Below are 24,317 nucleotides of genomic sequence, written 5' to 3' on the forward strand. Positions count from 1 at the left end.
CAATGCACAGAAAACCCACCGCCAAGGATGGGAGAACGGCATCTCTGTCCCAGAAGAGGAGAGGTAGCGAGGCTGGAGCCCCGCTTCGCCCCACACTCCTGGAAGACGTGAGGTGAGCCCCCTACCCGCCCCCCCCCCCCCCAAGAGGGAGGCCTTGTGCAGAGGTCCCCGGGGAGCAGCAGCACCAACACCTTCTCCCTGTGCAGAGACACCAAGGGCAGAGCCCCAGCCCTTCCCACCTCTCCCCCTGCTGCCAGCACCAGGGTCTCCTCAGGCTGGGAAGTCCATCACTTAATTACCTAAAAAAAAAAATAAAGACAAGTCACTGTAGACAGGATTTCCAGAAAGCTGGGCTGGAGCTGAACAGCGCTGAATACACAGCTTTACTTAACAGGCTTTGCAAAAACAAGCCCAGAGTCCCTCCCCTCCTGCATCCCAGCAAGAAGCCAGCCCAAGCCAAGGCGGGGGGTGCTGGCTCTGGCCCCAGTCACATTAACCCCCTTCTGCTCTTGCCCTTGAGAGAAGCTACCATCCTTTTGCAGACTGAAAGTTATTAACTTTTTTTTTTTCCTTAATTTCCCCAACAAAATAGTTTCCCAATTTATGGGAGGTTCAGCGTAATTATTTGTGATGACCGGAGTCCTAGAAAAGAGATTACACACCAAATCCTACTCAAATTAAAAAAGCAAGATCTATTCCAGCGTAAACGGCCAAGAGCAAGTTACCTGGTTAAATGTCATAAAAATATTCAATGAACCGGAGTCAGTGACTGAAAGCCCAACCTGGCCTCAAAGGCAACCAGGGTAGTTCGGGGCTGTTTTGGGGAGGTACACATTAAAATTGTGTTATTTGGATGCACTAAAGGCCCAAGCATTTGCTTTTAATTAAGTTTCTGCAGAAATATTACCCTTGTTCTGCTCAGTGCAAGAAATAGCCAGAAGTCTGGTACATTCCCGCAGCAGAGTGTGGGAAGTTTGTCTGACTTTACCAGTGGCTTTACTGGAGAATTCAAGATTGATCCTTCGAGCAGCATTGCCTTAAAAATAGAATAAAGTGAAAGCTTTCCCATTTTTAGGGGGTCTTTCCCATATGAACCAGGCAGAAGATTCCTCAAACCTAGGAAACACCAGCATAACTCAGTTACTCTTTAAGGCACACTTACAGACCAAACCAATGTCCACGTTCACTCCGTTCCCCCACCTCCATCCTCCCTTCCCTGAGCGTTTACTGTAGCTGTACTTGTACGGTTCCTGTACAAAATGGCGATTTACCTGTGGTGTTACCTGCTCCGAGGTTACTTCTGCCCACGGCTCCGTTTGTGGATTACAGCACCTTTCCTCACTCCATAGCGCTGCAGTTCTAACCCCTAAAAGAACCGACCTCGGCAGGAGACTCCAGCTCCTCTGGTGCCCCAGAGCACCGCTTCCCGCCCAGCCCCCCCCCAGCGGAAGGGCTGGAGGAAGCTCAACCCCTCCTCCGGCCCCGGGCTCAAGGGCCAGGGGCAGTATCGGTGCGATTTGAGCGAGTGAGTGTTGCTTGCAGCAAGTTGGGAAGGGAGGGGCTCGGGAGCAGCCCAAGGAGGAAGCCTCCCGCGTCCTTGGGAAGGCTCAGGCTCTCGTCAAGGCTCAGTCCTGCTCCCCGCTGCAGGAAACCTCTTGCTTTTAACAGCCCCTTGCTGCGAGGGTGCCCGTGGTCGCCCACGGGCTCAAAGCAGCCGGGTCCATCCTGGTCTCCCCCGACGAGCGGCTCTTCTCTAGGCCCCAAGCCCCGAGTCTCCAGCACCAGGCAGCTCACCAACGCGCCGGAGAGGGACCGTCTTGCGAACGCAACCGGCAGGCTCCTTCCAGGGCCAGATGGAAGCCGTGTCCTGCGAGGCCTTTGCTGGAGAGCGAGATCAAAAGTGCCGGGGGAAACAGAAACAAGCTGTTTCAAACCGTTTTTCCTTAGAAGTCTGTTTTCCCAAGCTGTAATACACACTCTTCGCTTGGCACACGATGTTCAGGCGCTCTCCTTGCATCCTGCAGCACTGCACTAATCATGAGATTACCCGGATACTTTATTTAGAGAATACTTTATTAGTTTCTGTAATCAAACCCATGTAAATAAGACCGTACATATTTAATACAGTGCGTTACCCCTGTACAAATGGAAAAAAAATTAAGTTTAACATTTCTAGACCAATATGGCTGTTAATTTCTGTACAATGCCAACTCACACTACAAGTGGGATACTTTTTTCCAAAGTTGACATCACAGCTAGTTTCCAAAAATTCAAATTATATATATATTTATATAAAAAGATAACCAATAGCAATTCACTAGGCATCAATAGCAGCAACAGCCTTTCCAGCTTCTGCAGTCATTTGAACAAAATTATACACATTAGACTTTCAACTCTTCCTTCCAAAAAATGTAAAAAAAAAAATCCCAGAAAAAAACAGCAAATTCTGCTACTGATGTGGTACCTGGTGCTTTTTATTAGCTTTTTCAATCATTGTCTGGAAAAAAACCTCTAGAATAACATTATTAAAAACAGCTCCAGTATAGCACAGTCACTACTACATATCATAAGCAGGTACAGGATATCTTACATTCACAGAAGTATCATACAGTACTGTCCTACAGCTATAATACTAGAGGATACAATTAAAAAGGCATTTATTTGACTTTATTCTACTTTCCAGCACACTGTGGGCAAGGAGGTGGTGCGACGCAGCTCTGATATAAAGAATGCACCTTTTAGAAAAAAACTCTTTAATCCGATAAGGTTTCTTTTATTCTCATGGCACAGTTCTAAGTGCTCGTTGCTGTATACAGACATAAGCTGGAAACCGTTTAAAGATCACTCGCATCATATAAAGATAGCTGGACAGAGGTGAACAGAACAAATCTGACTACTGATGCAATGAACTTTTCAACTCCAGAGGTGAACGACTGAGGGGGGGAGCGGGTGTAGAGAACACGGGTGGCCAAGTAGCATTTTCATATGGTGAACTAAACACAGTGTACTGTCGTCCAAGCAGCAGCAGCCAGCAAAGCACTGCCTTCCGAGGGAAATTCGGCATCACCAGCATTACTCTGTTACGTTCGGTTAGGTGTCACGTGGCAATTCTGCCAGCTATATGAATCCCTCTGTTTACTACAAGATAGAAGCTTCTTAAGTTACTAAAAAACTAAACACACATTACTTGGCCCAGCACCATCTTCAGATCTGCATGTTCTCATACTCATGGGTTTATAAAAAGATAAATAGCAGCTGAAGATCAGAGCCTGAAGAAAATAAGAGAATTCATCTTGTCAGCTACGAACATGCCTCCCCGACCACCTTCTTCCCCGCCGTTGCTATTTCTCTTTTTTTTTTTTCCACTTTGGGAAGCGTACAGTTGTGTAAGCCAAAACACGCGCACACGTGTAGAACGTGCACACACCAAAAGCAGCCTTCATGCTGTTAGAGAAGATACAAGCCCAAAGAGCCTAGAAGCTCGGTTGGATACGCAGCAGTGTGCACCCGTAACTGCCGAGAGCTTCTACGCCCCTTTACGCTGTTCAGAGCCCCGCAGGGAGAGAAGACTGCTGTCTTGTCCTTTGGGCTACAAATTCATGCTGCTGTCATCTCACCCACCCTCCCCTCTTCCCCCACCTCCATGGAAACACAGCCTCTAAGATTTTGTTTCTTCGGTTTTGATTGCCTGAGGTTTGATTGGTCCAGTTCTAACAGGTTTTGTTGCCGTGGCAGGCGCAGGGGTAGGCTTTTCCTCGGTTTTGTCCTGGCAGACTCCTGAAGAGTCAGCAATTGCCTCGGTGGGTTTGCTCCCGTTCTCGTCCACCTTCTGCGCTTTGCCTCCTATGGGTTTGCTCTGCTGCTGCTGCTCAGAAAAGAATCTCTGGGTGGATTGAAGTACCTCTGCTCTCTGCTTTGCCTTAAGAAATGGAGAAAATACATTTACTGAAGAGAGGACATTGGAGTAAGAGTGACTTCACAAAGCTACTTCCTAAATGAAAGAGGAAGAACTGACTGCAGTGGCCAGACTTTCCTAGAAAGGCAGTGTCCATCCAGTTGCTTCCCAGATGTCACCACATCTGGGTGCTTGGCTCCTCAGTAGAAGCTTAATGTCATACCTAGGCTTCCCTTGCTCTTCCTAATCCTCACCCCAGAAAAGAGGATCAAGGACAACAGTTTGAAGCACCATCTAACATCTTTTTATGCCACTATTATTGCAGAACTTAAAAAGTATAAACACTGCCCACAGCAGGCTCAAACTGGAGCCTCACTCCTCCGCAGAAGTCAGACACGACCAGAAGGCACACGTGCCTGCACACTGCCCATGCCCTGGGCCGTGCCAGCTGTCACTGCTCCTGCCGCCTGGTCCGGACTCCTTGAGCGCAGGGGCTGTATCACAGCAGCAGAATCTAGTCTGAGCACCTACATTTTTACCTCCTGTTGTTCTGGACACAGACTTCAGAGTCTGCAATGGGGATGCAAGTGAGCCGTGTTCAAAGTTGTGTTTTATGTAACCTGAAGCCTTATCTGCTTCCCACTCAAAGCGGGTGCTCATCCAAGGAAGCACAAACTATTGCCTGGCTTCCTTCAAGTCCCTCCTCTGAGTTGTACTGGTAACCTTGACTCGCACCTGTGAAATTCAGCCTTTGTAACTACATTTTGTTTACAGTTTTACACTGGACCTTTTGTTTGTCAGTGAAGCACTGTGCAGACCAGATGCTTCAGACCGAGCACTTGACCTTCTTGCCCAGACTCAGGCAAAGCAGGAGTTCTATTAAGAGTTCAATCTTCTGGAAGCTGCACGATTAAACCCAAAACACTCAAACACCTTTTTTAAATTAAAAAGGTGTGTCTTAATACAAGAAACCCCAACTACAATACAGGCACTAAGGCTCCATCCATGTACCTCTAAGTTTTTTATGCTTTTTTACAGAAAACGGGGCCGGCGGGGTGGGCACACACAATGGGTGGAACGAAACAGCAAAAGCCTGGAACAGGAGATCTTGGCTTTAATGCTGTGTAGTTGCTCCAAGTAACTCAGCCAGCAACAGAATAGGAAACAAACCTGTGAACTCTGGTGCACAGGACTGTAGCACCAGTCTAATTTTACTGGCACCAGAGGGACACCTGAAATCTTTTGCACAGATCTCCGGCATCCCCCGAGGTTAAGGCTAGAAGGCTGGATGACTGGATCACAAGTAACCAAGTGTGACAGAATAACTGACATTCTTCTGAACAGTGTTTGCAGGGAGATTCAGAAAACCAGGACTGTGTATTAGTATTTGCTATGACTGGCTAGATTCAGTTTGTAATATAGACTCAAGACAATATACTAAGCATCACCTGGTAAGTCTACGAAACTACCAAAACTAAATGGACCCAACAACTAGAATTTAAGGGATAATTAATTCTCCTACAACCAAATATCACCAGGAAAAGCACACTCTTTTGCTTTTTCACCTCAATGCACATGTCATGGCAAATGACAGTAGATGAAGGAGGTCTTCAGTACCATCTATTCATACAAGCAACTTACTCTGCAGAAAACAGGCTAAGTGTACAATGGTGTCCCTATGCAGACACCCCGCACTGCAGTCCTGCCTTGGTAAGAAGAGCTTGCCTCAACCTGAAGGGTCCCGAAGTGCTTTAACAAGTTAGACGACTCATCACCCGCTACTGAAACGCAGCCACCTCTTCCGTGGAGCGTTACCACATTACTGCATTCTACCACAGAGAATCAATCACAGGCATTTCAAACCACCGGGAAATGAATCTCCAGAATCACTGAGTGGTGAGGCTGGCTACAACAGGAGGCTTCACACTGCTGCTCAGAGCTGGGGAGGCAGACGTGAAATGACAGCTACCAGACAGGTTTGTAGGCTTCATCACTCATTCAAAAAAATCCAGGCTCTTGAAAGCTAGTTGTCAGATTGCCTTTGACAGCAGTGGCAGCGTCACGACTGCTGACCACGAGACCGCTTGAAAAAGGATGGTCCCTACAAATTTTTCTAGTGTAAAATTCTTATAAAAAACCCCCAGGGCTTAGAGAAGGCCTGTGTTCAGCTGTTAAAGGCCCAGCTACCAGCTTTGGGTCCAGAGGCATTTTAATTAAGACATGATTTGCAGTCACATTCTTGCCCTACAAGCTGTCAAGACTGAACTGGTGTTAACAGCACTGCTGTTCAAATACTAACCTTCATGTCTCGTTCAGCCTTCATCGCAGCCTGGCCCTGATTGCCTCTGGCTCCAGATACTGATCCACAAAGACCTCTGGCCACACGTGGTAAATGAGGGTGGCTCATAAGGCCTGTGGTCATCTGAGACGGCATCTGACTATGCAGTACTACTGGCAGCCTCTGAACGGGCGCTGGGAAGGTGTTAGTATATGGGGCTCTTACCAATGGAGGGAGCAGGTTAGGTTGAGAGAGGATCTAAGTGGGGGAAAAACAACAAAAAGAGACATTTCGCAATTAGAAAATTGCCAACTAGATTGCATGTTGGCATTATCTTAAAGGGGAAAAAATTGCTGCTCTGCTGTCAAACTGATGTCAAGAAAATAGGCTTTTATGTCGAGAGGCCACGCTTGAACTCCAGAACAAAAAAAAAAAAACAACCAGCCCTGTAGTGCCGTTGTGCCTGAAAGTAGTACCAACAACTTAAAAGCAGCTTGTAGTAAGGGAGAAGACCCATGCAAGGCAGTGGAGGAGTCGCTAGCGAAAGGCAGCCCTGGAAAGGCTAGGCAGTTTCTGCTAATGGCAATCCAAACTCAGGTCCTGCAGTCAAACATTCCAAATACTACAAGACAGAGATATCCTACATTTTTACAGAGGCTACATTTCCCTAGCAGCCTGGCTACAGTCACTGTAACAGGGATGCACCACCCTTGTAAGCTGTGCTCCCTGGAATGTCAGAAGCAAATCAAACCCTTTGGCATCAGCCCTGCTTTGTATGGACTGTATGACCTCCAGAGATCCTTTTCAACTTGAACTGCTCCGTCAATACTTCAGAGTTGCATCTCAGACAAAGAACTGCAAATCTGCTTTGTCTTTACACATTTAAAATATGCACTGGGACCCTTCTGAGACACAAAGCTTCTCCCCTTCCCCAACCAAATGATCTGTTTTTGCAGGATGAGGTGCATTACAGCTGTGTGGGGAAGCCAGCAGAACCACCATCTGTTCTACATCATTCACAACTTGTATTGAATTCCTCAGTGTGCACAGAACTCTCAAAATTAAACACACCACCAAATCTGCACTACTAGTTAGCAAGATCAAAGAGCTTTTTTTTTTTTTTTGGCTTTGATCTTGAAATCTGTTTTCTCACACCATTTCACTTTAAGGATTCCATTTTGTATCTCCCCATGATAAAGCCTGAGAAAACACAGCTGAGTTAAAGTCACCACGTCATACAGAGAAACAGATTTGTTTGTAGGAAGCCACCGGTCACCTACCTGTGGTGCAAACTGTGCAGGAAATGGCTGTGTCATTCTCACAGCGGCAGCTGCCGACTGAAACTGCTTCTGGTAGACAATGCTGTTCATTTTATTGGACTGATTGTTAGGACTTGTAGAACTAGCGCTGAAGAAAAGAATACCAGTTAGAATCACACTGCTCTCATTCAGAGGATGTTTCTGCCTTTAGTTACAACTCAACTAGAAATTCAGCACTAGAGGGAAAACCAAAAATCTCTTAGAAGCTGGTATCAGATCTTCTTGTGTGTCTACCCTTAGTTTCAAATGCAAACAAACTCACAGCTTAAAAATACAGAGAGAAACTGTAATCAGAAATACTTAGGATATGGAAAGATTCCAGGGTAAAGTCTGTATGAAAAAGACCTTTCCCTAAAGTATTCGTAACACAAATACTGATGTTAAACGTGCGTTCCCCTTCCCATCCCTACTATCTTATACTCAGTCCTACCCCTTTACACTGTGTTCTCCATCATGTCAAGCTCAGGGCTTGTCACAACAGGCATTAAGCACGCACAGCAGAAGCTGCCATGTGCAGCTGCTTCCACTCTGACCTGTTGTCAAATGTTTCAAAATGCACTTGAACAGATTTCAAGAATTCACAGAAAATGCTCTCCCTCTGTTTTCTTTGGCTAAGAATATGACCCTCCATTAAAATTTTTAAGAGGTGTTGAATCACCATGAAATTAAATGAAGCCTGAAAGATTATCTGGGGGAACAGCACCAAACAGTCCTCAGAGAAAGAGAGCGAACAGCCTTCTTTAGGAAATGGAGCTTGATTTGCAGAGTTCTCATGCAGAGTGTGTGGGTGATACACTTAACATAAAATGAGCAGTGGGGCACCAGCGGCAAGGAAGTCAACTAAACTCAATACACACCAACATTTTGTAAATTCAAAGAATTCTGTTTAGTTTTCACTTTGAACTTGAGATCTACTCTGCTTTTGTCAATCTTCCCAGTACCTCTACACTTAAGAGCAAAAGCTTATAAGCCCTGCTTTCACTGCTAGAAGAGACATCTCATCTAGAATCTCTAACATATATACCATCGAGTCAATTGTCCTAAATGCTGACTAGCTTGCAAATTCAAGTTTCTTCTCCCTCATCCCATCACCTTTTTCCTTAGGTGAACTATTGGAGGTATGACTTCAGCACTGAGTTCAAACTATCATTTCTACTTCACTAGAAAAAGCCTGAACATTGTCTGTCTGCTGCAGTGAAAGCCACCAAATATAGTTACTATGCATGGGAGCACAGCTTTCAAGAACAAAACCATCTCGTAGCAAAGTTCTATTTTCAAGTTCCTTCAGCCCACTAGTAACTTCACCCACAAGCAGCCCAACAGGTATATCATGAAGTGCATCTGCATATAAGCAAGACTTAATTCTGTCAGTTAACCAAGCAAACCTGCAAACAGCTTACTAATTTCACTTGAGAGAAGCTTATGTATCTTGCAACGATTCTTAGTTTTCCAACAGAATTGTTGCCACAACTGTCATGTAAGCCTTTAAAAGTGTTAAACTGTCTTAGAGTTCTAACCCAAAGTACATCTTTCCTGCCACTTCCATGCTTTCCTGGTACAATCCCAGGTCATTTAATCAAATGTTTCCTTTAATCAAAAAAATATTTTTAATGTTTTATTTCAGAGCTATGTACTTCTGGCAAACTACAGCAGATATGAGAATCTTAAGCTAAGATTAAAGCACTGTATTTTATATTATTAGCCCCTTCACCTCATACCTTTCAGAATTGGCTGCTTATGCATGACTAGGTACATTTTCTAGCTCTGATTTCAAGGAATTTTGAGCTTAAGAGAGATTTACCGGAAGGGACTGGAGGTTGGAGTAGTACTTCTACCAGTAACTGGTGGTGTTCCAGGTTTAACATCAATGCCACCTCCAAAGGCCTTCAGGTCCATTTCTGATATCTGAAAAACACAGCAATCCACATGTTAATTGTAATGCAAAGAAAAAATTACATTCACTAAGTAACTGTTAGCTTACCTCACATTTTTCTCAATGAAAATAGGTGACTTAAGTGGAGGTGAAAGCCCAATTGCAAAACCAGTTTCTTATAAGTAAGATAACCCCAGCACCACAAGCACCTCTGTGTACAATTTTCCTGCACTATCTGCAGATATCCCGCACTTCTCAACACTTCCAGCAATGATACTGGCTAACTCGATCTTCCCCCTCGAAAGGGGATTTGTGACTCATTTCACATATTTGGCCCTCAAAAATGTTTCAGGGTTGAAATTTCTTTCCCCATCTCAGGTACCACATGAAAATATTACATATAATCCTGAAAAATGCTGAAGTGAAGAATGCAATAAAATAATCCAGTTCTACAAAAAACCAAACAAAAGCACAGCAAAAACGGAGCTGTCATTCATGCAAAAAATCTCCAGACTCTGACTGGAGCAATGAATCTTGCATGTTATTTTGCAGATGCACACAACAGAATAAATTAGTCTCAGGAACAGGATCTTTCCACACACAGCCATGAAGCATAATGGCAACAATAAATCAGTTAAATGTGAGTGGCTGTTTTAAATTGACTTTCTTTAGCAGGAACATGATGGAACCCTTAACACAGGGCAGGAAAGTCACCTAAGGCCACCATCCCACTGCAGTTCTTCGTTTCTTGTTGAAATGAGTGATCATTTTCCAATGACAACTGTAGCAAGAAACGCGCTGCTGCTTGGAAGATGGGCTCATAAAAATTATAAAGGTGAAAAGGTTTGGCCAGATCCTATGAAGCTAGAAAACTACATGGTGCAAAAAAATCACCATATAGTCTGGTGGGTGATAGGATGAAAACTTCATCTAGGTGATCTGGAATTCTGGTTGCCATTACTGTCCAAGACATGGAATTAACGTCTGAGAGAAATTTTTCTTATCACAGCTGTAAACCATTGAGACAGCAGGGTCATTTTATGCTCAAAAGCACCCTAAAATCTAGGCCACAAGCTGTAAGGATTTCAGGTGCAGCTCCGGAGCTAGATTACTCCCTGCACTGGGGAAAGGCCTTGCTGTATCCGACAGAAAGCTTAGCTGTGTTCACGTTCAGTGTTATCACCCACTGCTCACCTTAAAGTATGCTGCAACTGCGTTGTGCTGCACACTATCCGAAAATCCCAGGTGCCTGTAAATCTGTGATTCCATCTAAGACAAGAGACCTTGTGATTGGAAGCCAGCTCCACACATCCCCTCATTAGCAATTACCACAGCAGCTCCACATAAAGGAGAGGAGGGAATTCCCTCCTAGGTGTTCAAGTTTCTTGCACTATTTCAGTGTTATCTCCTTACTGGAGCTGTCACTCAAGGAGAATTTTCTTCAGCTGCATGACCAGCTTTTTTTTTTTTTTAAAACACATCAAGGGTCTTGCCTTGCATACGTTCTCAATACGCACCTTGCTGTGCTATTCAGAAATGCAGACCCCCAACAACATTAGTAGAGTTTAATTCTGGTTTAAAGTCACAGCTGAGAGAGTCCACTGAAACCCTTAAAACTCCAGTTTGTTGCACTGGAAAGACTTGATCCCATACAACTGGCTCTCATATGAGACCAGAAACAAAGCGACAAACACATGCATGACCAGAAGTCAGAAACCAGCCCTGACAGTGTAATGTTATTCGTCTGCTGCTCTAACAACGTCTTTGTACTATTTTCTACATGGCTTCTATGTGAAATATCCTACTAGTCCATGAAGTCATCATCCAAGTAGGTATTCCTATAGTGCAAATGGGCTAGTACCAAGTTAGCTACAAAATCTGAGCTAAACCTTTACAAAGTGCTCAGACCCAGTCACTAAAGGACTAACCTTGACCGGCTTTTCTATCTTCCCCTCCCTACCTTTTAAAGTCAAGGCAGATTTTTAGATGCAAGCATCAACATGGGTTGCCATGCTGGTTTTCTGAAACAGCAGACAGCTGTGCTTTGTATTCATTTTTGTACTGTAGATCTACCAATATTGTTACCTTTCCAGTTGCAGCAATCATGCTGTGTTGAGTTCCGGCTGGGATTAATCCTCTGAAAGGCTGGGTTACTTGTGCAGGTCTGCTTAGATTTTGAGCCTGCGCTTGTGGTGGTGTGTGCTGTAGTGGTGGTTGCAAAGACTGGGGTAGGGCAATAAGCGGCTGTGCTGTGGATCCAAAGTTGGGCAAAGAAATTTGTGATCCTGGCAAAGGTACCGTCACCTGGAAAAAAAAAAGTACAAAATCACCAGTAACATAGACACAGGGCCATTATTTAACTTTCTTTACTAGCTCTATGATTTCAGCTATATTCAAGGTAAATGGCTTAATGAGTTCATACATTACTCAGAGAGCTGCAAGCAAATAAGTGAATTTATTGTTTAGCCTGTCTTTATAATCAGTTCTAATGGCATTTGGGTCTTTGCTTTTCAGAAACAAAGTTGCATGCTAGCTCCTAACTCCAACATCATTCAGCATGATTTCATTGTATGAAGAAGTAAATTCAATTCAACTCAGAAAATAAAAGAATGAAATAGTCAGTTGCGGGGGTGGATGGGGTTATTTACTTCAAATAATTTTAGTCATCATAAGGATGCTGTTTGATATGAAAACTAGATTTTACTTTCCAGGAGTCCCAACAGCCAGCAGTCCGAGCTTAAAAAAAAAAAAATATCCCAAACCACAGCCTGTCCCTTGCTTGCATTAACACAGGGAGTGCTGTGGGCTGAAATCACCATAGAATGGTAGTGATAAATGTGAAAATACCACAGCAGTGACCTGACTGGTAAGAGTTACTGTACTGCATTTCCTACTCTGACCATCAATCCACAACCTACAAAATTATATTCTGAGTGTGACTAGAAGAATGACATTCTCCAGATGTGAAAGACTTACTAGGGTTCTGCTCTGAAGGATAACGGATTAAAAGTATAGGGACAGCCAAGCTTGAACACATTAGAAGCACTAACCCTTCTAAAAAGGTCCTTAAAACTTTATGCTAGATTTCCAACAGATGAGATCCAATTTTTTAAGACTCTTCTAGATTTCTGACTTGGCAACTTTTCATGTGTATGAAGCAGGCTATTATAATAAGCCAGTCCAAAATAAGCTTTTTTTTTTAAAGCCACTTAAAAGATGGAAGCCACTAGACAGCATCCTCTAAATATAACAGAATGCTTGCACACAGCAAATTAACAGTTCTTTCACAAAAGTGTTCAAAAGATTTAAAATCACTGGAGTTATTTCACAAACCTCCTGATGTAGAGGTTACTGGTTACTGACTTGGCTGTCCTGTTTGCCTGTAAGATCATCTGTCTGCTGACTTCTCATTTGTTTTCTACATATTTGATATTGTTGAGATCTGTAGCAGCTCTGAGGTTTCATCTCAATGAGATCTGGTATTAACAATCAGGCTGCACTAAGCACTTGGAGCTTGTCTGTCTCTCTCCACTATCACTGATACCTGCCCCCATAAAGGCAGCATATGCCTCAATCAATTAGCAACATCACTGTGCCAACTAAATCTTTGTCTGTCACTGGAAAATGAACTATTTAAGAGAAGGATGCCAGAGACAAATGATCAACATGAACTTGTAGGCCATCCAACTTCTCAGCAATTCAGTTTTTCAGTGCTGCTGCAGTAGCTCTTCTTTGCAATCAATTTCAATTCTTACATTTGGGAAGAATTCAAGATCATCCCAGGCCCCACCCCCACCCCACAGAAAACATCAACAACATGCTTTTAAGAAGAATACAATTTAGGAAATTTACCATGCCATAGTTTACCTGCTGGAGAGCACTGGGAGACTGTGCAGTGTTGTAGAAATTGCTCTGGCCAGGCTGCTGAACTTGTCCAGAGTACAGATTTGAAGCCTGAGTGAGCGTAGCTCTGGCCTAGGAAGAGCAAGAGACACCATTACCTTAAGAATACTTGAGAGCAGTTCTGAGACAGCATAGCACATCATTCTGCATTTCAACCAGTACAGCAGAAACCACAGCACAGGAAGCTGACAACCTGAAGGTTTCAGCCTGTGATAAAGCTTTCATTTGCAAGTGGCAGAAGAGCCCTTTATCACCTACCATAACAGAAATTAAACCTGAAGCTCCAGTTCGAAACAGAAGTGCAAAGAGCCCTGTAGTTCAGGGAACAATACTCAATTCAGAGATTATGCTAATGTACCTTTATGAAATTAAAAGAACGTTATCTTCCAAGCGTCTTAAGTTTCCTGCCACATTGACTGTCATGTAATTATCATGGAAGCGGGCTTACCCCAAGCTGAGCTATACTTTATTTGTTACTGCATTATCTGTAGCAAGCCACTGCAGAAGTTTTGCATTTTGAAGCATTTCCTACCTGGAGAATGTGTGTATCAATGAGCTGAGAGCCTCCCAGTCCTGAAGCTTGACTAAGTTGATGTTCGTATAAGATAGGAATAGGTTGTGTATTAGAAGTCTGTTGAAATGCCAGGCTTGACTGTGCCTTAGCAAGCTCCTGATGTTGTACTGCTGGGAAGTTGTGTAAGGCTGTACCAGACAGAACTACTGGTGATGGCTGAGACAAACCACTTTGCATAAAAGCTTGCTGGGATCTGCAAGAGATCGAAGCATTATACATATAACAGACAGATGCATCAAAAATTAAGAACACAGGTTATATCCTTCAAAAGGAATTACAATGCTTAGCTCTATGGAACAGATTTTCACCTGAGAAAGGCAGATTCTTCTATTTACTCTACACAACAAAATAACAGATGCGACTAAAAGCCTCAGAAGAAAATGACTAGGCTTTTTATTTAAATATTAAAGTACATTTAGCTATTTAGATGTGTGCGCTAAAACAGTTTTCAGGTAACTTAACTGTAACGTACAGAAGCTACCAGTTCTTTCTTAGTTCCTGTGCTATAAAGGTAGGACAGTGGGGAACCACCACATGTGAGTAGCTTCACTTAGTCATAAACTGCTTTGTTCTCTTGACTTCACAGATCTCCAGAGTCCAACTTTTAATACTTAGAGGTTAAATTACTGTATGCTGACAACTGTAGCTTCCAAGTGAATGTTCTGGCTTCAAAACAGTAACACAAACAGACACCACAGCCTTTAATTTTAATTAGATATTCTATTCCCTTGTCACCAGCATGGGGAAGTTGCAGTTTGTTTAACAAAGACCAAAAACAGTACAGCAAAGCACCAGGAACAGGTTGGTTAGTCCACCAGAAGTATTTATCCAAACATTTCCATCAAGAGCCTGCTGAACAGCCACCCTCAGACTGAAGAATCAGAGTTTAAAAATAAATGCCCCTCTCAAAGCTCTTCAGCTCAGAGCGGTTTTGATGTAAAAACACTTTTCACTTTATCACTTGGCCAATACGTACCAGCATAGCACTGGTCCTGTTAGTGCAGTGGCCATGTGTTTGCCTGACAGAACGCCCAGGCTAGCCTTGTCCTGTACCCTTCCTTAATTGCAAAACATTCTTACAGTTGCACTCTGAGCACTGGAGAAACTTTTCCAGAACGTATGCAGAGGACTGTCTTCAACGTGGTCATAAACATTTTCACAATTTTATGTTGTTGCTTATTTCTAAACCAGTAACCTGTACATCTCAAAGCTTATCCTCCTCTGCACCTTTAGAGATGTGGGAAAAGTATTCACACTCTTATAAATAGCACAACCCCAAACTCCATTAATACTGGGTTTGCGCATGACCAGATCAGCCAGAAGCATTTATTTAATCTGGACCGCATGCCAGACTGATTGTGTTTCTGCAACTACCCAACTGTTTGCAACAATTTTTGTCAGCTGTGGCAGGACAAGCAGTATTTGGTCCAACAAAGTCAGCCAAGCACAAAGTCAGGATACACATGTAGTCAATTAAACCTTCTGTGGCTTCAGCCTTCTACATTGCAACAAGCAGGTTTTTCTATAGCACATGCAAAACCCTGCAATTAAATTTCCAGAGAAACTTTCTCAAAGTGAAACTAACAAAATTTGTCAGAACTGTACCACTGTGAATCAGTTTTGATAAGAACTGCAAGGAAGCTTTGGAAAGCCTCACAGTGGAAATGTGTCTGGCTATCAATGCCATCTGAGAAATACTGCTCTTCCTATTATCTTTTGTAGCAAACAAAGCATTTTTTTAAAAACATACCCTGCTATGCCCTACGCATCTGAAATTAAGTTTCTACCACCTATGGGGTTCAAACTAGGATTTCAAAGCATTTCAAGACTCCAATGTTGGTTTGATTAAAAAATAACAAATTATTGAATTAAAGGGACAGACTCCTCTTTTTCTGTTCTCTTAGTATGGAAGACTGTTGTTTTCAGCTTCTTAGCCTGGTTTCCTGAAGATACAAATATAATGCATAATTTTTGAATGCACGATTTCACAACTATATATGCATATACAGACTAGCCAGACAATCTGCACAGACAGTTCTCAGCCAAACAGATGAAAGAGATTTGGGGAAGACAAGAAAATGAGGCAACTATTGAGCACAGAACCCAAATCTGCAGGGAAGCAAGTTCTAGAAATTCTGCTGCTCAAAAAACAAAGAGATTTGCATACGCTACCTACCTGTAAGGTTGTAAGGAGGAGTTGAACAACTCTTGGGCTTGTGAAACAGCTGGTGCTGCTCCTAAACTCAGCTGAGCTTGATGCTGTCCTTGCAGGGGTGCATAGATGGGGATGGGGATCTGCTGAACTGAAGCAGGCTGCATAAAAAAGAGACTATTAAATATTCAAGGACAAAAGTCATGTAGAAAAGCTAGTTATATGTATGCCAGGATTTGTGTAACATTAGAAAAAGTAAACAAAGAACGTCAAATCCCAAGACTGCATGCAGAGCTGGTACTGCTCCCATTTAGAAAATTACTTTCTAGTTCAATTTTACACTTTTCCTTGCAAATAACCAGCAGAAACCGAATGAATCATTTAGATTTGCGTACAAAGCAACTGCACAAGATTGCAGACAATTTTGTACTACAAAAGTTGAATAAACCTGCACTAACATGGCCACATAAATACCTTCTGTGAATACGTACTTTTACATAAAGTATGTTTTTGAGTGAAAGCTTATTCTCTCAGCTTTCATGATAAATGCTGTCATTCTCAGGACCAGCAGAGATCAAACACTGCCTGCATGCACCAGAATGCAATGGCAAGGGCAGACATGACCTCATTTTTGCAGAGTCTTTAGTCCCACTCTCCCCTGCCCCCATTAGCTCATTAATAGAGCTTTAAAGGCAACATGGACAGGGAGGGGAAAAAAATTAAAAATTACATCCCCAAATACCTGAGAAAGCCCTGGTTGAAAGCCTTGCTGCTGGGCCAGAGAAGGTGGTGCCAAACGTGCATGTTGGGTGTTGAATAGATGACTTGTATCCATGTAAAATGCTGGGATTTGAGCTGCAGTACCTCAGGAAGAGCAATACAATTAGTACCTGATTCCAAACATCTCCCTGCTAGAAATGTTTTCATCAAGAGTTAGGAGATGCAGCCACTGCCAGTACTTCCCAGTGTGACAGCTACCAGAGAGACTGGGAGAAGAAACAGAACTGAAAAGCTGTGTGCTTAGCCAATTTTGGTATCTTTTCCAATTCACCCCCAGAATCTATCAGTCTTGCATATGCATCTTCAGTCCCATGCAATTCTTGGGGGACGAGCAACAGATTCTGTCCAAAACAGGCATTTGGGTGAAGGAAGGGGAAGAACATGCTATACTGTCATGTAATTTAGGTTAACTATATGTAGGGTTTTCTTTAAAGGAAAATGCCATGATTCTAAACTATTGTAGCACTTTAAGAAAGAAGTCAAGACTAAATCATTCTTGGTCTTAAATAGTGATTTACAATTCTGCAACAGAAAATGATACATCAAGAGATTCAAACTTGACTTTCCTCAACAAACTAACAACACAGCGTTATCTATATACTTACTGATAGAAACTTGCATATTTAGAGTAAGACACAATTAGGGAGTATTTGCTTACAGAATGCTCTCCATCATTCTGTCTTTACTGCGGATAAAACCAGAACTGAATTCAACTCTCCAGCTTCAGAACTCCAAAAAAGCAGACACATGGCTTCTCAGCCATGAACACTATTACCTGCTGCAGACTGAGACACATAGACCTGGGGACTTTGCTGTTGCTGAGCAATAAGAGATGGCATGCAGCTCAGCTGGGAAAAGTGACTGGCAGAAGCTAGGCTGCTTGTCTGCAACTGCTGTGGTTTCACTTTACATATATTAGGAGGGTCTGAGGTGCTTGCAGTCTTCGTACTCAGTGAAGAGGTGGTGTATGTTCCAGCTCCTAGGAGGAGAGAAGCAAATGATACATCATAAAACAGGTAAAGATATTTCAAAGCCTCATCTTTCAGTGGTCAAAGTTTTGGGACAGCTACACAAGCACAGTCACAACTGATAAAGGACACGGACACCTAATGCAGCTGCTTCCATCAACATCAGATGGACAGAAAGGACAATTCTGTTAAGGTCACTACAGGAAGTGCTGCAACCATAATACATCTCCCTTCTCAAGTATAGGAGCATATAAAAATACTGAAGTAGACATTTCGGTTAGTTACGCAACAAAATACTGCAACATACAGTCGTTGTGCCTCTCATGACTGAGAGTCAGTGTCCCAAGAAAGGTCTTTTTCACACACTTCAGCTGAGATTTGAGCATACATTCTAAAACTCCAAGGTGTGAAGATTTAACCAGATATAGCATCTTTTGTTTGCTGCAAAGAACCGAGGTGGAAACCAGCACTGCTTGTGAAGAGCGGCTGGACATATGCTCTGCTAGTATGAAGGGGCTTTGGTATGAGCTGTCGAAGCTCCAAAAGCAAGAGCACAAATGAAAGTAAGACTGCAGTTAGCTGGATATCAGAACTACCATCTGCTCCAAAATGTGCTTGCTTGCCTTCATTCAGCTGAACAAAATGAAACCAATAAGGCGGCCAATTGGAGAAGTTTACCTCCTCTTTCAAGTCCTTATAAGTAGCATAGGCAGAGATATCATCTTATTCTTTTCAGCTGACTGAAGTGAAACAGGTGAAGTATTTCCCTTGTAAATTAAAAGGTATCTGGGAAACTGCTGTTCAGATCTGACATTTCATACTAGCATAAAACTTCTGTTAGCTTTGCATTAAACATAATTCCAAAGAGAATCTAATCTCTTGAAAAATGTAACTGAGGAACAATACAACAGGATACTACAACCTTGACATGTGGTACCTGATAGCGAAGTTGTTGGTGTAACCGAGGCCACAGGAATAGGAGGCATTGATGCACTAGAGAAAGAGCTGTAAGTACCACTGCTTGGCCCAGTGTTGCTGCTGCTGCTGCTGCCACTGCCGCTGCCACCAGCAATGGGAGATGCTGCTGAGGTCACTGGCGAACTCTTCTCCCCCATGTTTGGGGAATTTTCCCATGCTTTGCGTGCAGACTCCATCTATTTAAAAGAAAACAAATTTCCTCATCTATTAGGAAGTTTCAACTAGTCAAACAGTCTTTTAACGGTTCTTTTTAGTTCAAAAGGCAATTCAGGCTTCATGCGAGCCTCTTTTTTAAGTCACCATAATCGTGCAACTCTGTTCATGCAAAAAGCATACAGCCTTAAGTTGGAGCTTCTAATCTGTTCCAACTGCACACGTGCATAGTTCATCTTAACATTCAATGCTCAAAAGAGAATTCACTCACACTAATTTGGCTTGGTTTTGTTTGACATGAAGAGCAAAAGACACAGTGAGCAAAAGAAATGTAAAAAAAACCCTCTAAATATTTCCATGAAGTCCTTCACTTACAAGTTTTCTGGGCCATTTAAATGAAACAGCCCCTTCCTTTCTTGGTAAATCATCCACTTTGAGTGACCACCAGAAATATCTAATGCACACTTCAGTAAATATGAGAGTAGTCAAGTTTAGATTTCCAAAGCAACTGCTGTTCAAGAAGCAATCACAAGCTGACACAGCTGGTGCGCACTGCTTTACATTAATGCTAAAAATGATTCATGCTCCTCTTATTATGAGTTTAAGTCTTGCACAGCAAGGAAGATGAAACTTCAGTTTAAATTTTATACACAATTATCTTCCACCAAAAGTGAAAAGACCTATTGTTTTACTGCAGCCAATAACAACCTAATTATTGCTACATTAGACACACAATGCCAAATCTGAACTGAAGCACTTTTGAGGGACTACTGAAAAGGAAATATTAATGTTCAGACTACTCTCAGTAATTTAAAGGCTCAAACACAGTCCATGGACTTCTCTACAATCTTCAGCTGTCCCCATATGAAACAAAGATTTTGCTAGCAGAGCTGGATGCCATAGGCTGAAATTGCTCATCTGCAGACTAAGCTTCTCAAGACCAGGTGCTGTTTTTAATGGTATATGTAAAAGGGCAAATATATACTCACCAACAAATCTGACCTTACTGTCTGGATCAACAGAGCCCCCTAACTGGGACTTGCAGTCTCAAAGTCATTATTTTCAGCCTACCCTGTTTTACATGAGTTAGGCACAGTCAGGACAGACAAAACATGACTTAGGTTATTCGTCTAGATGTTTCAGAAGTGATAAAAAAAGCAAAGCAATATTGAAAGAAATGGGTAACAGGTGATCAATACACACCCATGTGGAAAGTGGAGTTCTGTATTCCTCAAGAGTAAATGGCGAGGAGGGAAGTTTTGTTACACTTTAAATTGTTTGGAGGTAAGTCACCTATTTTCGAGACCATCTTCCCCAGCAATCACTCAGTTTCCCCTCCACAACACTTTCCTCCAAATGGGTTCTGATTCTCGCACACCGGGCAAACTTTCAAAATTTATTATTAATCTGCTGGACAGTATTTTGCTTAAGGTAGAGTACAGGTAAGACTACAACTCCCTTGTGAACATCACAGGCTCTGGTAAGACAGGGTAACGATCTTGTACTGCATTTGTACTAACAAAGAGTGAAGAACTGCCTGAGAATGTCTGAATAGAGAAGGTGTAGAAGCTTCTACTATGTTCAGTGAGCTTCATGATGTCCCAGAGAAACTACTAATAGCAAAAGGTAGAGTCTACATACTGCATTTTGTCTTCAAATTTGCAATAAAGGGCATATAACAGAGTCCTGAGTTTTCTAACAGCTTTGCTTTTAGAGTGTTTCTTAATAATCTCTAACTTCTTAAACCATAAAAGAGATGTGAGAGACCAATACTCTAGGAGTGCCTATGCAGCACCATCTACAGACCAGATATGAAGGAGTAAGAGATTCTAAATTAAGTGGGCTGGGGAAAACGCTGTAATTTCACTGCTTGCTTACGGGAAAAAGGAGAGCACAAGTTGGATATCATGGTTGCTTGAGGGTTCTCTTCACCGTTGACCAATAACGGTCCAGTACCCAAAAACTTAACTGTAGACAAATACCCATGTGCATATCCTTAACTACGCCAGAGTTTAAGTGATCAGAAAGTCAAAACATGCCAGATTCTGGACCAGATGCCTACACAGGAATTTTAGATGGAACCCTGGAACATGGAAGAGGACCAGGCAGCTTCGTTTGAGATTGCTTTGGACTTTCTTTTGCTCAGCTCCTTACCTACCAATAGCCCTATCAGCTAAGTCCTTAAGAGGATGTCTGCCTTAGTAAAGGTGTCTTTAGCAAAGTTACTCCAAGGGAACAAGAGATCTCAACAAGCCTTCCCATATAAGCACCTTATACCTACCCTCTGGCAGAATGATGCCAGGTAGGGGGGAACAATTGTGACTGAGTTCCCCTGCTGAGTCTCCTCACAGACAGCCGTCTGTGAAAGGGGACAGGGGAAAGAGGAGCTGCAAGGATTATTCCTTTATGGAAGCAGAGCCTGGAGATTTTGTTCTTTTAAGAGAAGGAAGGAAATGCTTTCCTTTCTGCTGCTCCAAAAGTATGTTTTAAAAGAAGCGAGGATTATATTGAAGAGGACGATGAAGAGCTACCCTGCTCTGTCTGGAGCAGAAGGCCTGTTGTGAAAGAGACAGTCTCAAGTGCATGCTTCAAAACCAGCTTGTTGCCTTCAGCATTTGCAAAAAGGAGGCAGAGCTCCAGTGGCTGGAATAGAGAAATTAGAGACAAAGCTACTTCCAAATGCCTTTCCATTCAGATTTTAGTCAGAGTGTTCTTCAAGGTAGCCTCGAAACACGGATCTTTGACATATTTTGTTAGCACATATCGAAGATCTATCATTCACTGAGAAAGCAATCAAATCACGGACACCAGCACAGCAGAAAAAGAAACTGCAGGATGAATGACAAACACTGCAGTTTGCTTTAACTGAGCAGTGTCACATTCTTTGCAGCATCATGCTATAGTAACATTCCTACCTGTATTACATGTGAATCAGATATCCAGCTGCTGAACAGTTAGAGACTACTATTTTAGAAAAATGCTTCCAGGCGCCAGAAAGTCAGATTATGGTCATTTATTACAGAAAAATGCAACAGAAAACCAGGTTTTTGTTAAATTACTTGTCCCTCCTCCAGCCCTCTCCCCATTTTTGCTGGTCTATTGTTTTAAAGTGATGTTACATTTTTTTCAGGAAATAAAAGTGTTAACAAAAGAAAAGCAAAGATTCAACAAGAGATCATTAATAACTATCATCTGTAGAGAACACAAGCAAGCAGGTGTCAAACCATGCCAGCGAGATGCAAGTCTCACTGGGATTGACAAGCAAGTTTCTCCAAAGTGTTAGTTCTGCATCCAATCCCTAGTTTCACTACTTCTTTCAAAAATTTAGAGGAACTAAGTTCAAACATCACTATTCCTTAATACTAGAAGCAGCAACAATATTTCTACTGGTTCAGTCACCTGCAGTCATAATCACAAAGCAGATCTAGCACACCAAAAAAAAAAAAGACAGACCAAAAACTTCTAAAGATACAGTAGCAAAGCTATAGCCCAACTCTATGTTAGTGAGTTATACAAGGCACACAGTCCAAAATCCAACAAAATGGTAAAACACCATTCAAAATATTCTACACACTTGCTCTTCACTGGAGAGCAGAAAACAACATTTATAACACAACACCACACGTTCTGACTAACTGATCAAACTGCGCTTCATAGACATCAAGACACCACCTACATTTCATTATTTAGAACTTGAGCCATCCAACTCAAAACCACATTATCACTGCACCAAAATCTTAACAGCTAAGAAATCAAGCTCGGCTTACCAAGCAACCCCTTACAGCCTTTACTACCAAATCAGGCAACCTACTTTAAGCTAAACTCTAGAAAAACCTCAGTCAGGTTCTGATGGTTTGTCATGAACACTACAGTACAATGCTAAAATGCTAGGGTCTTTTTTTTTCAGGGCAGTGGGAGCCAAGATTGGTTGAGATGCCAAGTGTTAATGCAAAACGGGGTTAGAGATTTATAATTTAAATGCATCCTTTGATAGAGTCTTGTGTTTCAGCCATCCATTTATATGCAAAAGCAGTTCAGCAGAGGAAACAAAGGAAGGCTCTAAAAAAAAGGTTCACCAGCAAGTTCTCCATTAACTTTTTCCCCTGCATGCAAGAAAACGACCCTTAGAGGGATGTGGTACATACCTTGAGGGTGAGGTCGACGGTAGCGGGAGAAACTGGAGTTAGGCTGGAGCTCTGTTGTAGAGTCTCCCTCCTAGGGAGGGGAAGGGTGTGGGGCAGGGGCACCTGAAAGGCAGGCAACACACATCACATTCGAACTACGTCTACTACAAAAGCCCCAGAAAAGCAAAGCTCAAGCTTTATTAAGTGAGCTACAATTTCTTCAAGGCTTGAGCATTTGGCAGGGAGATTTTGATAAAACAAGGTGAAAATTTGGTAGGCGGGAAAGGCCATTCAGCAGGTGCTGAGATGCTTCTCATTTCTCTTTAAGAGGCTGAAGACTAAGGTTCTAAAGTGTCCATGTCTTCTGCACAAACAAATACCAATTTTCTGCTTTGGGATTTACTTTAAAGCACGATTTCAGTTTACTGATATGCAAAAATTCTTCCCAAGCCAAGTCTGTCCCCTTTTGTACCAATACAGTACATGGGGCTTCATGACCTTGAGTTCTGAGATGCAGGTTCTGAAAGAGGAAGCTATAAACCTCCGCAGTCACAGGACCATGAAACAAACCAAAACAGATTTGCCATCCAGTAACTGAATTCAGTTATCTTCTCTTTCAAAAGATGAAAGATGTGAAACCTAAGGAAATAAACTTGACATAATGCTATTGCTATCTTTGCCTAAGAAAACACTGATGGATTTCCTAGAAATTTTACATGAAATGTATCAGAAATACTGCAGTGGCCAGTCTATTACTTCTAACCATTCCTTTCTCCATTCAGAGCACAGCTAATAGACTTCCACTGGATGAGATCAGGCTAATCCAACAGACCCAGATACTGAAGCTTTGAAGCAGATGATAGCACAGATCCTTTGTGGCCAGGAGCCCCTATTTCCTGTGTTGGAAATCCAACTCCAGAATGCCACAGGGGAGCATACACTAATTAACACAAAAGAATTCAGTCTTCCACACTAACCACCAATGACACAAACCACAACACCACCAGAAAATCCATCAGGAGAGTAAAGTTCAACCAGTGTTGCTTCAAAATCGCATTAAAGGATGCTGCAGTACACTGAAAAGCATTTCTTAGATGGAATTCACAAGACATCTTCAGAAAAAACAGAGATCCTACTGCACGATTCTTTCTTCTCCCAATCAACAAATGACTCAACTCTGAGCTAATTCTATTTCTGCTCCTCAAACAACAAAAATCACAAGATTGAAGCTCCCTGACATGCCAACACACTCAAGACAAACTTGATTTCACTACAAGTCACAACCCAGCTGGTCCTCTCAAATGCTACACCACGCTCACA

The 24,317-nt window shown here is 42.5% G+C and overlaps 1 protein-coding gene across 3 annotated transcripts in view; it reads right to left on the reverse strand.

Moving 5' to 3' along the window:
- Positions 1–2,055: 2,055 nt before the first annotated feature.
- The window catches only part of PRRC2C (proline rich coiled-coil 2C), a 76,514-nt gene continuing 54,252 nt past the window's right edge, over positions 2,056–24,317 (reverse strand). The window contains exons 25-36 of one of the 3 annotated variants that reach the window (XM_074832876.1): positions 23,019–23,120; positions 18,680–18,896; positions 17,550–17,753; positions 16,737–16,849; positions 16,019–16,155; positions 13,801–14,035; positions 13,233–13,340; positions 11,451–11,669; positions 9,294–9,397; positions 7,454–7,580; positions 6,195–6,431; positions 2,056–3,919 (exon numbers count right to left, since the gene is read on the reverse strand). In XM_074832876.1, coding sequence (XP_074688977.1) covers positions 3,659–3,919; positions 6,195–6,431; positions 7,454–7,580; positions 9,294–9,397; positions 11,451–11,669; positions 13,233–13,340; positions 13,801–14,035; positions 16,019–16,155; positions 16,737–16,849; positions 17,550–17,753; positions 18,680–18,896; positions 23,019–23,120 — 2,064 coding nt within the window. In that variant the 3' untranslated portion in view covers positions 2,056–3,658. Of the gene's footprint in view, positions 3,920–6,194; positions 6,432–7,453; positions 7,581–9,293; positions 9,398–10,559; positions 10,635–11,450; positions 11,670–13,217; positions 13,341–13,800; positions 14,036–16,018; positions 16,156–16,736; positions 16,859–17,549; positions 17,754–18,679; positions 18,897–23,018; positions 23,121–24,317 lie in introns of all 3 variants that reach the window. The other 2 variants (XM_074832875.1, XM_074832877.1) reach the window with 2 other exon arrangements.

This window comes from Strix aluco, chromosome 8 (genome assembly GCF_031877795.1).
Source record: "Strix aluco isolate bStrAlu1 chromosome 8, bStrAlu1.hap1, whole genome shotgun sequence".
NCBI lineage: Eukaryota > Metazoa > Chordata > Aves > Strigiformes > Strigidae > Strix > Strix aluco.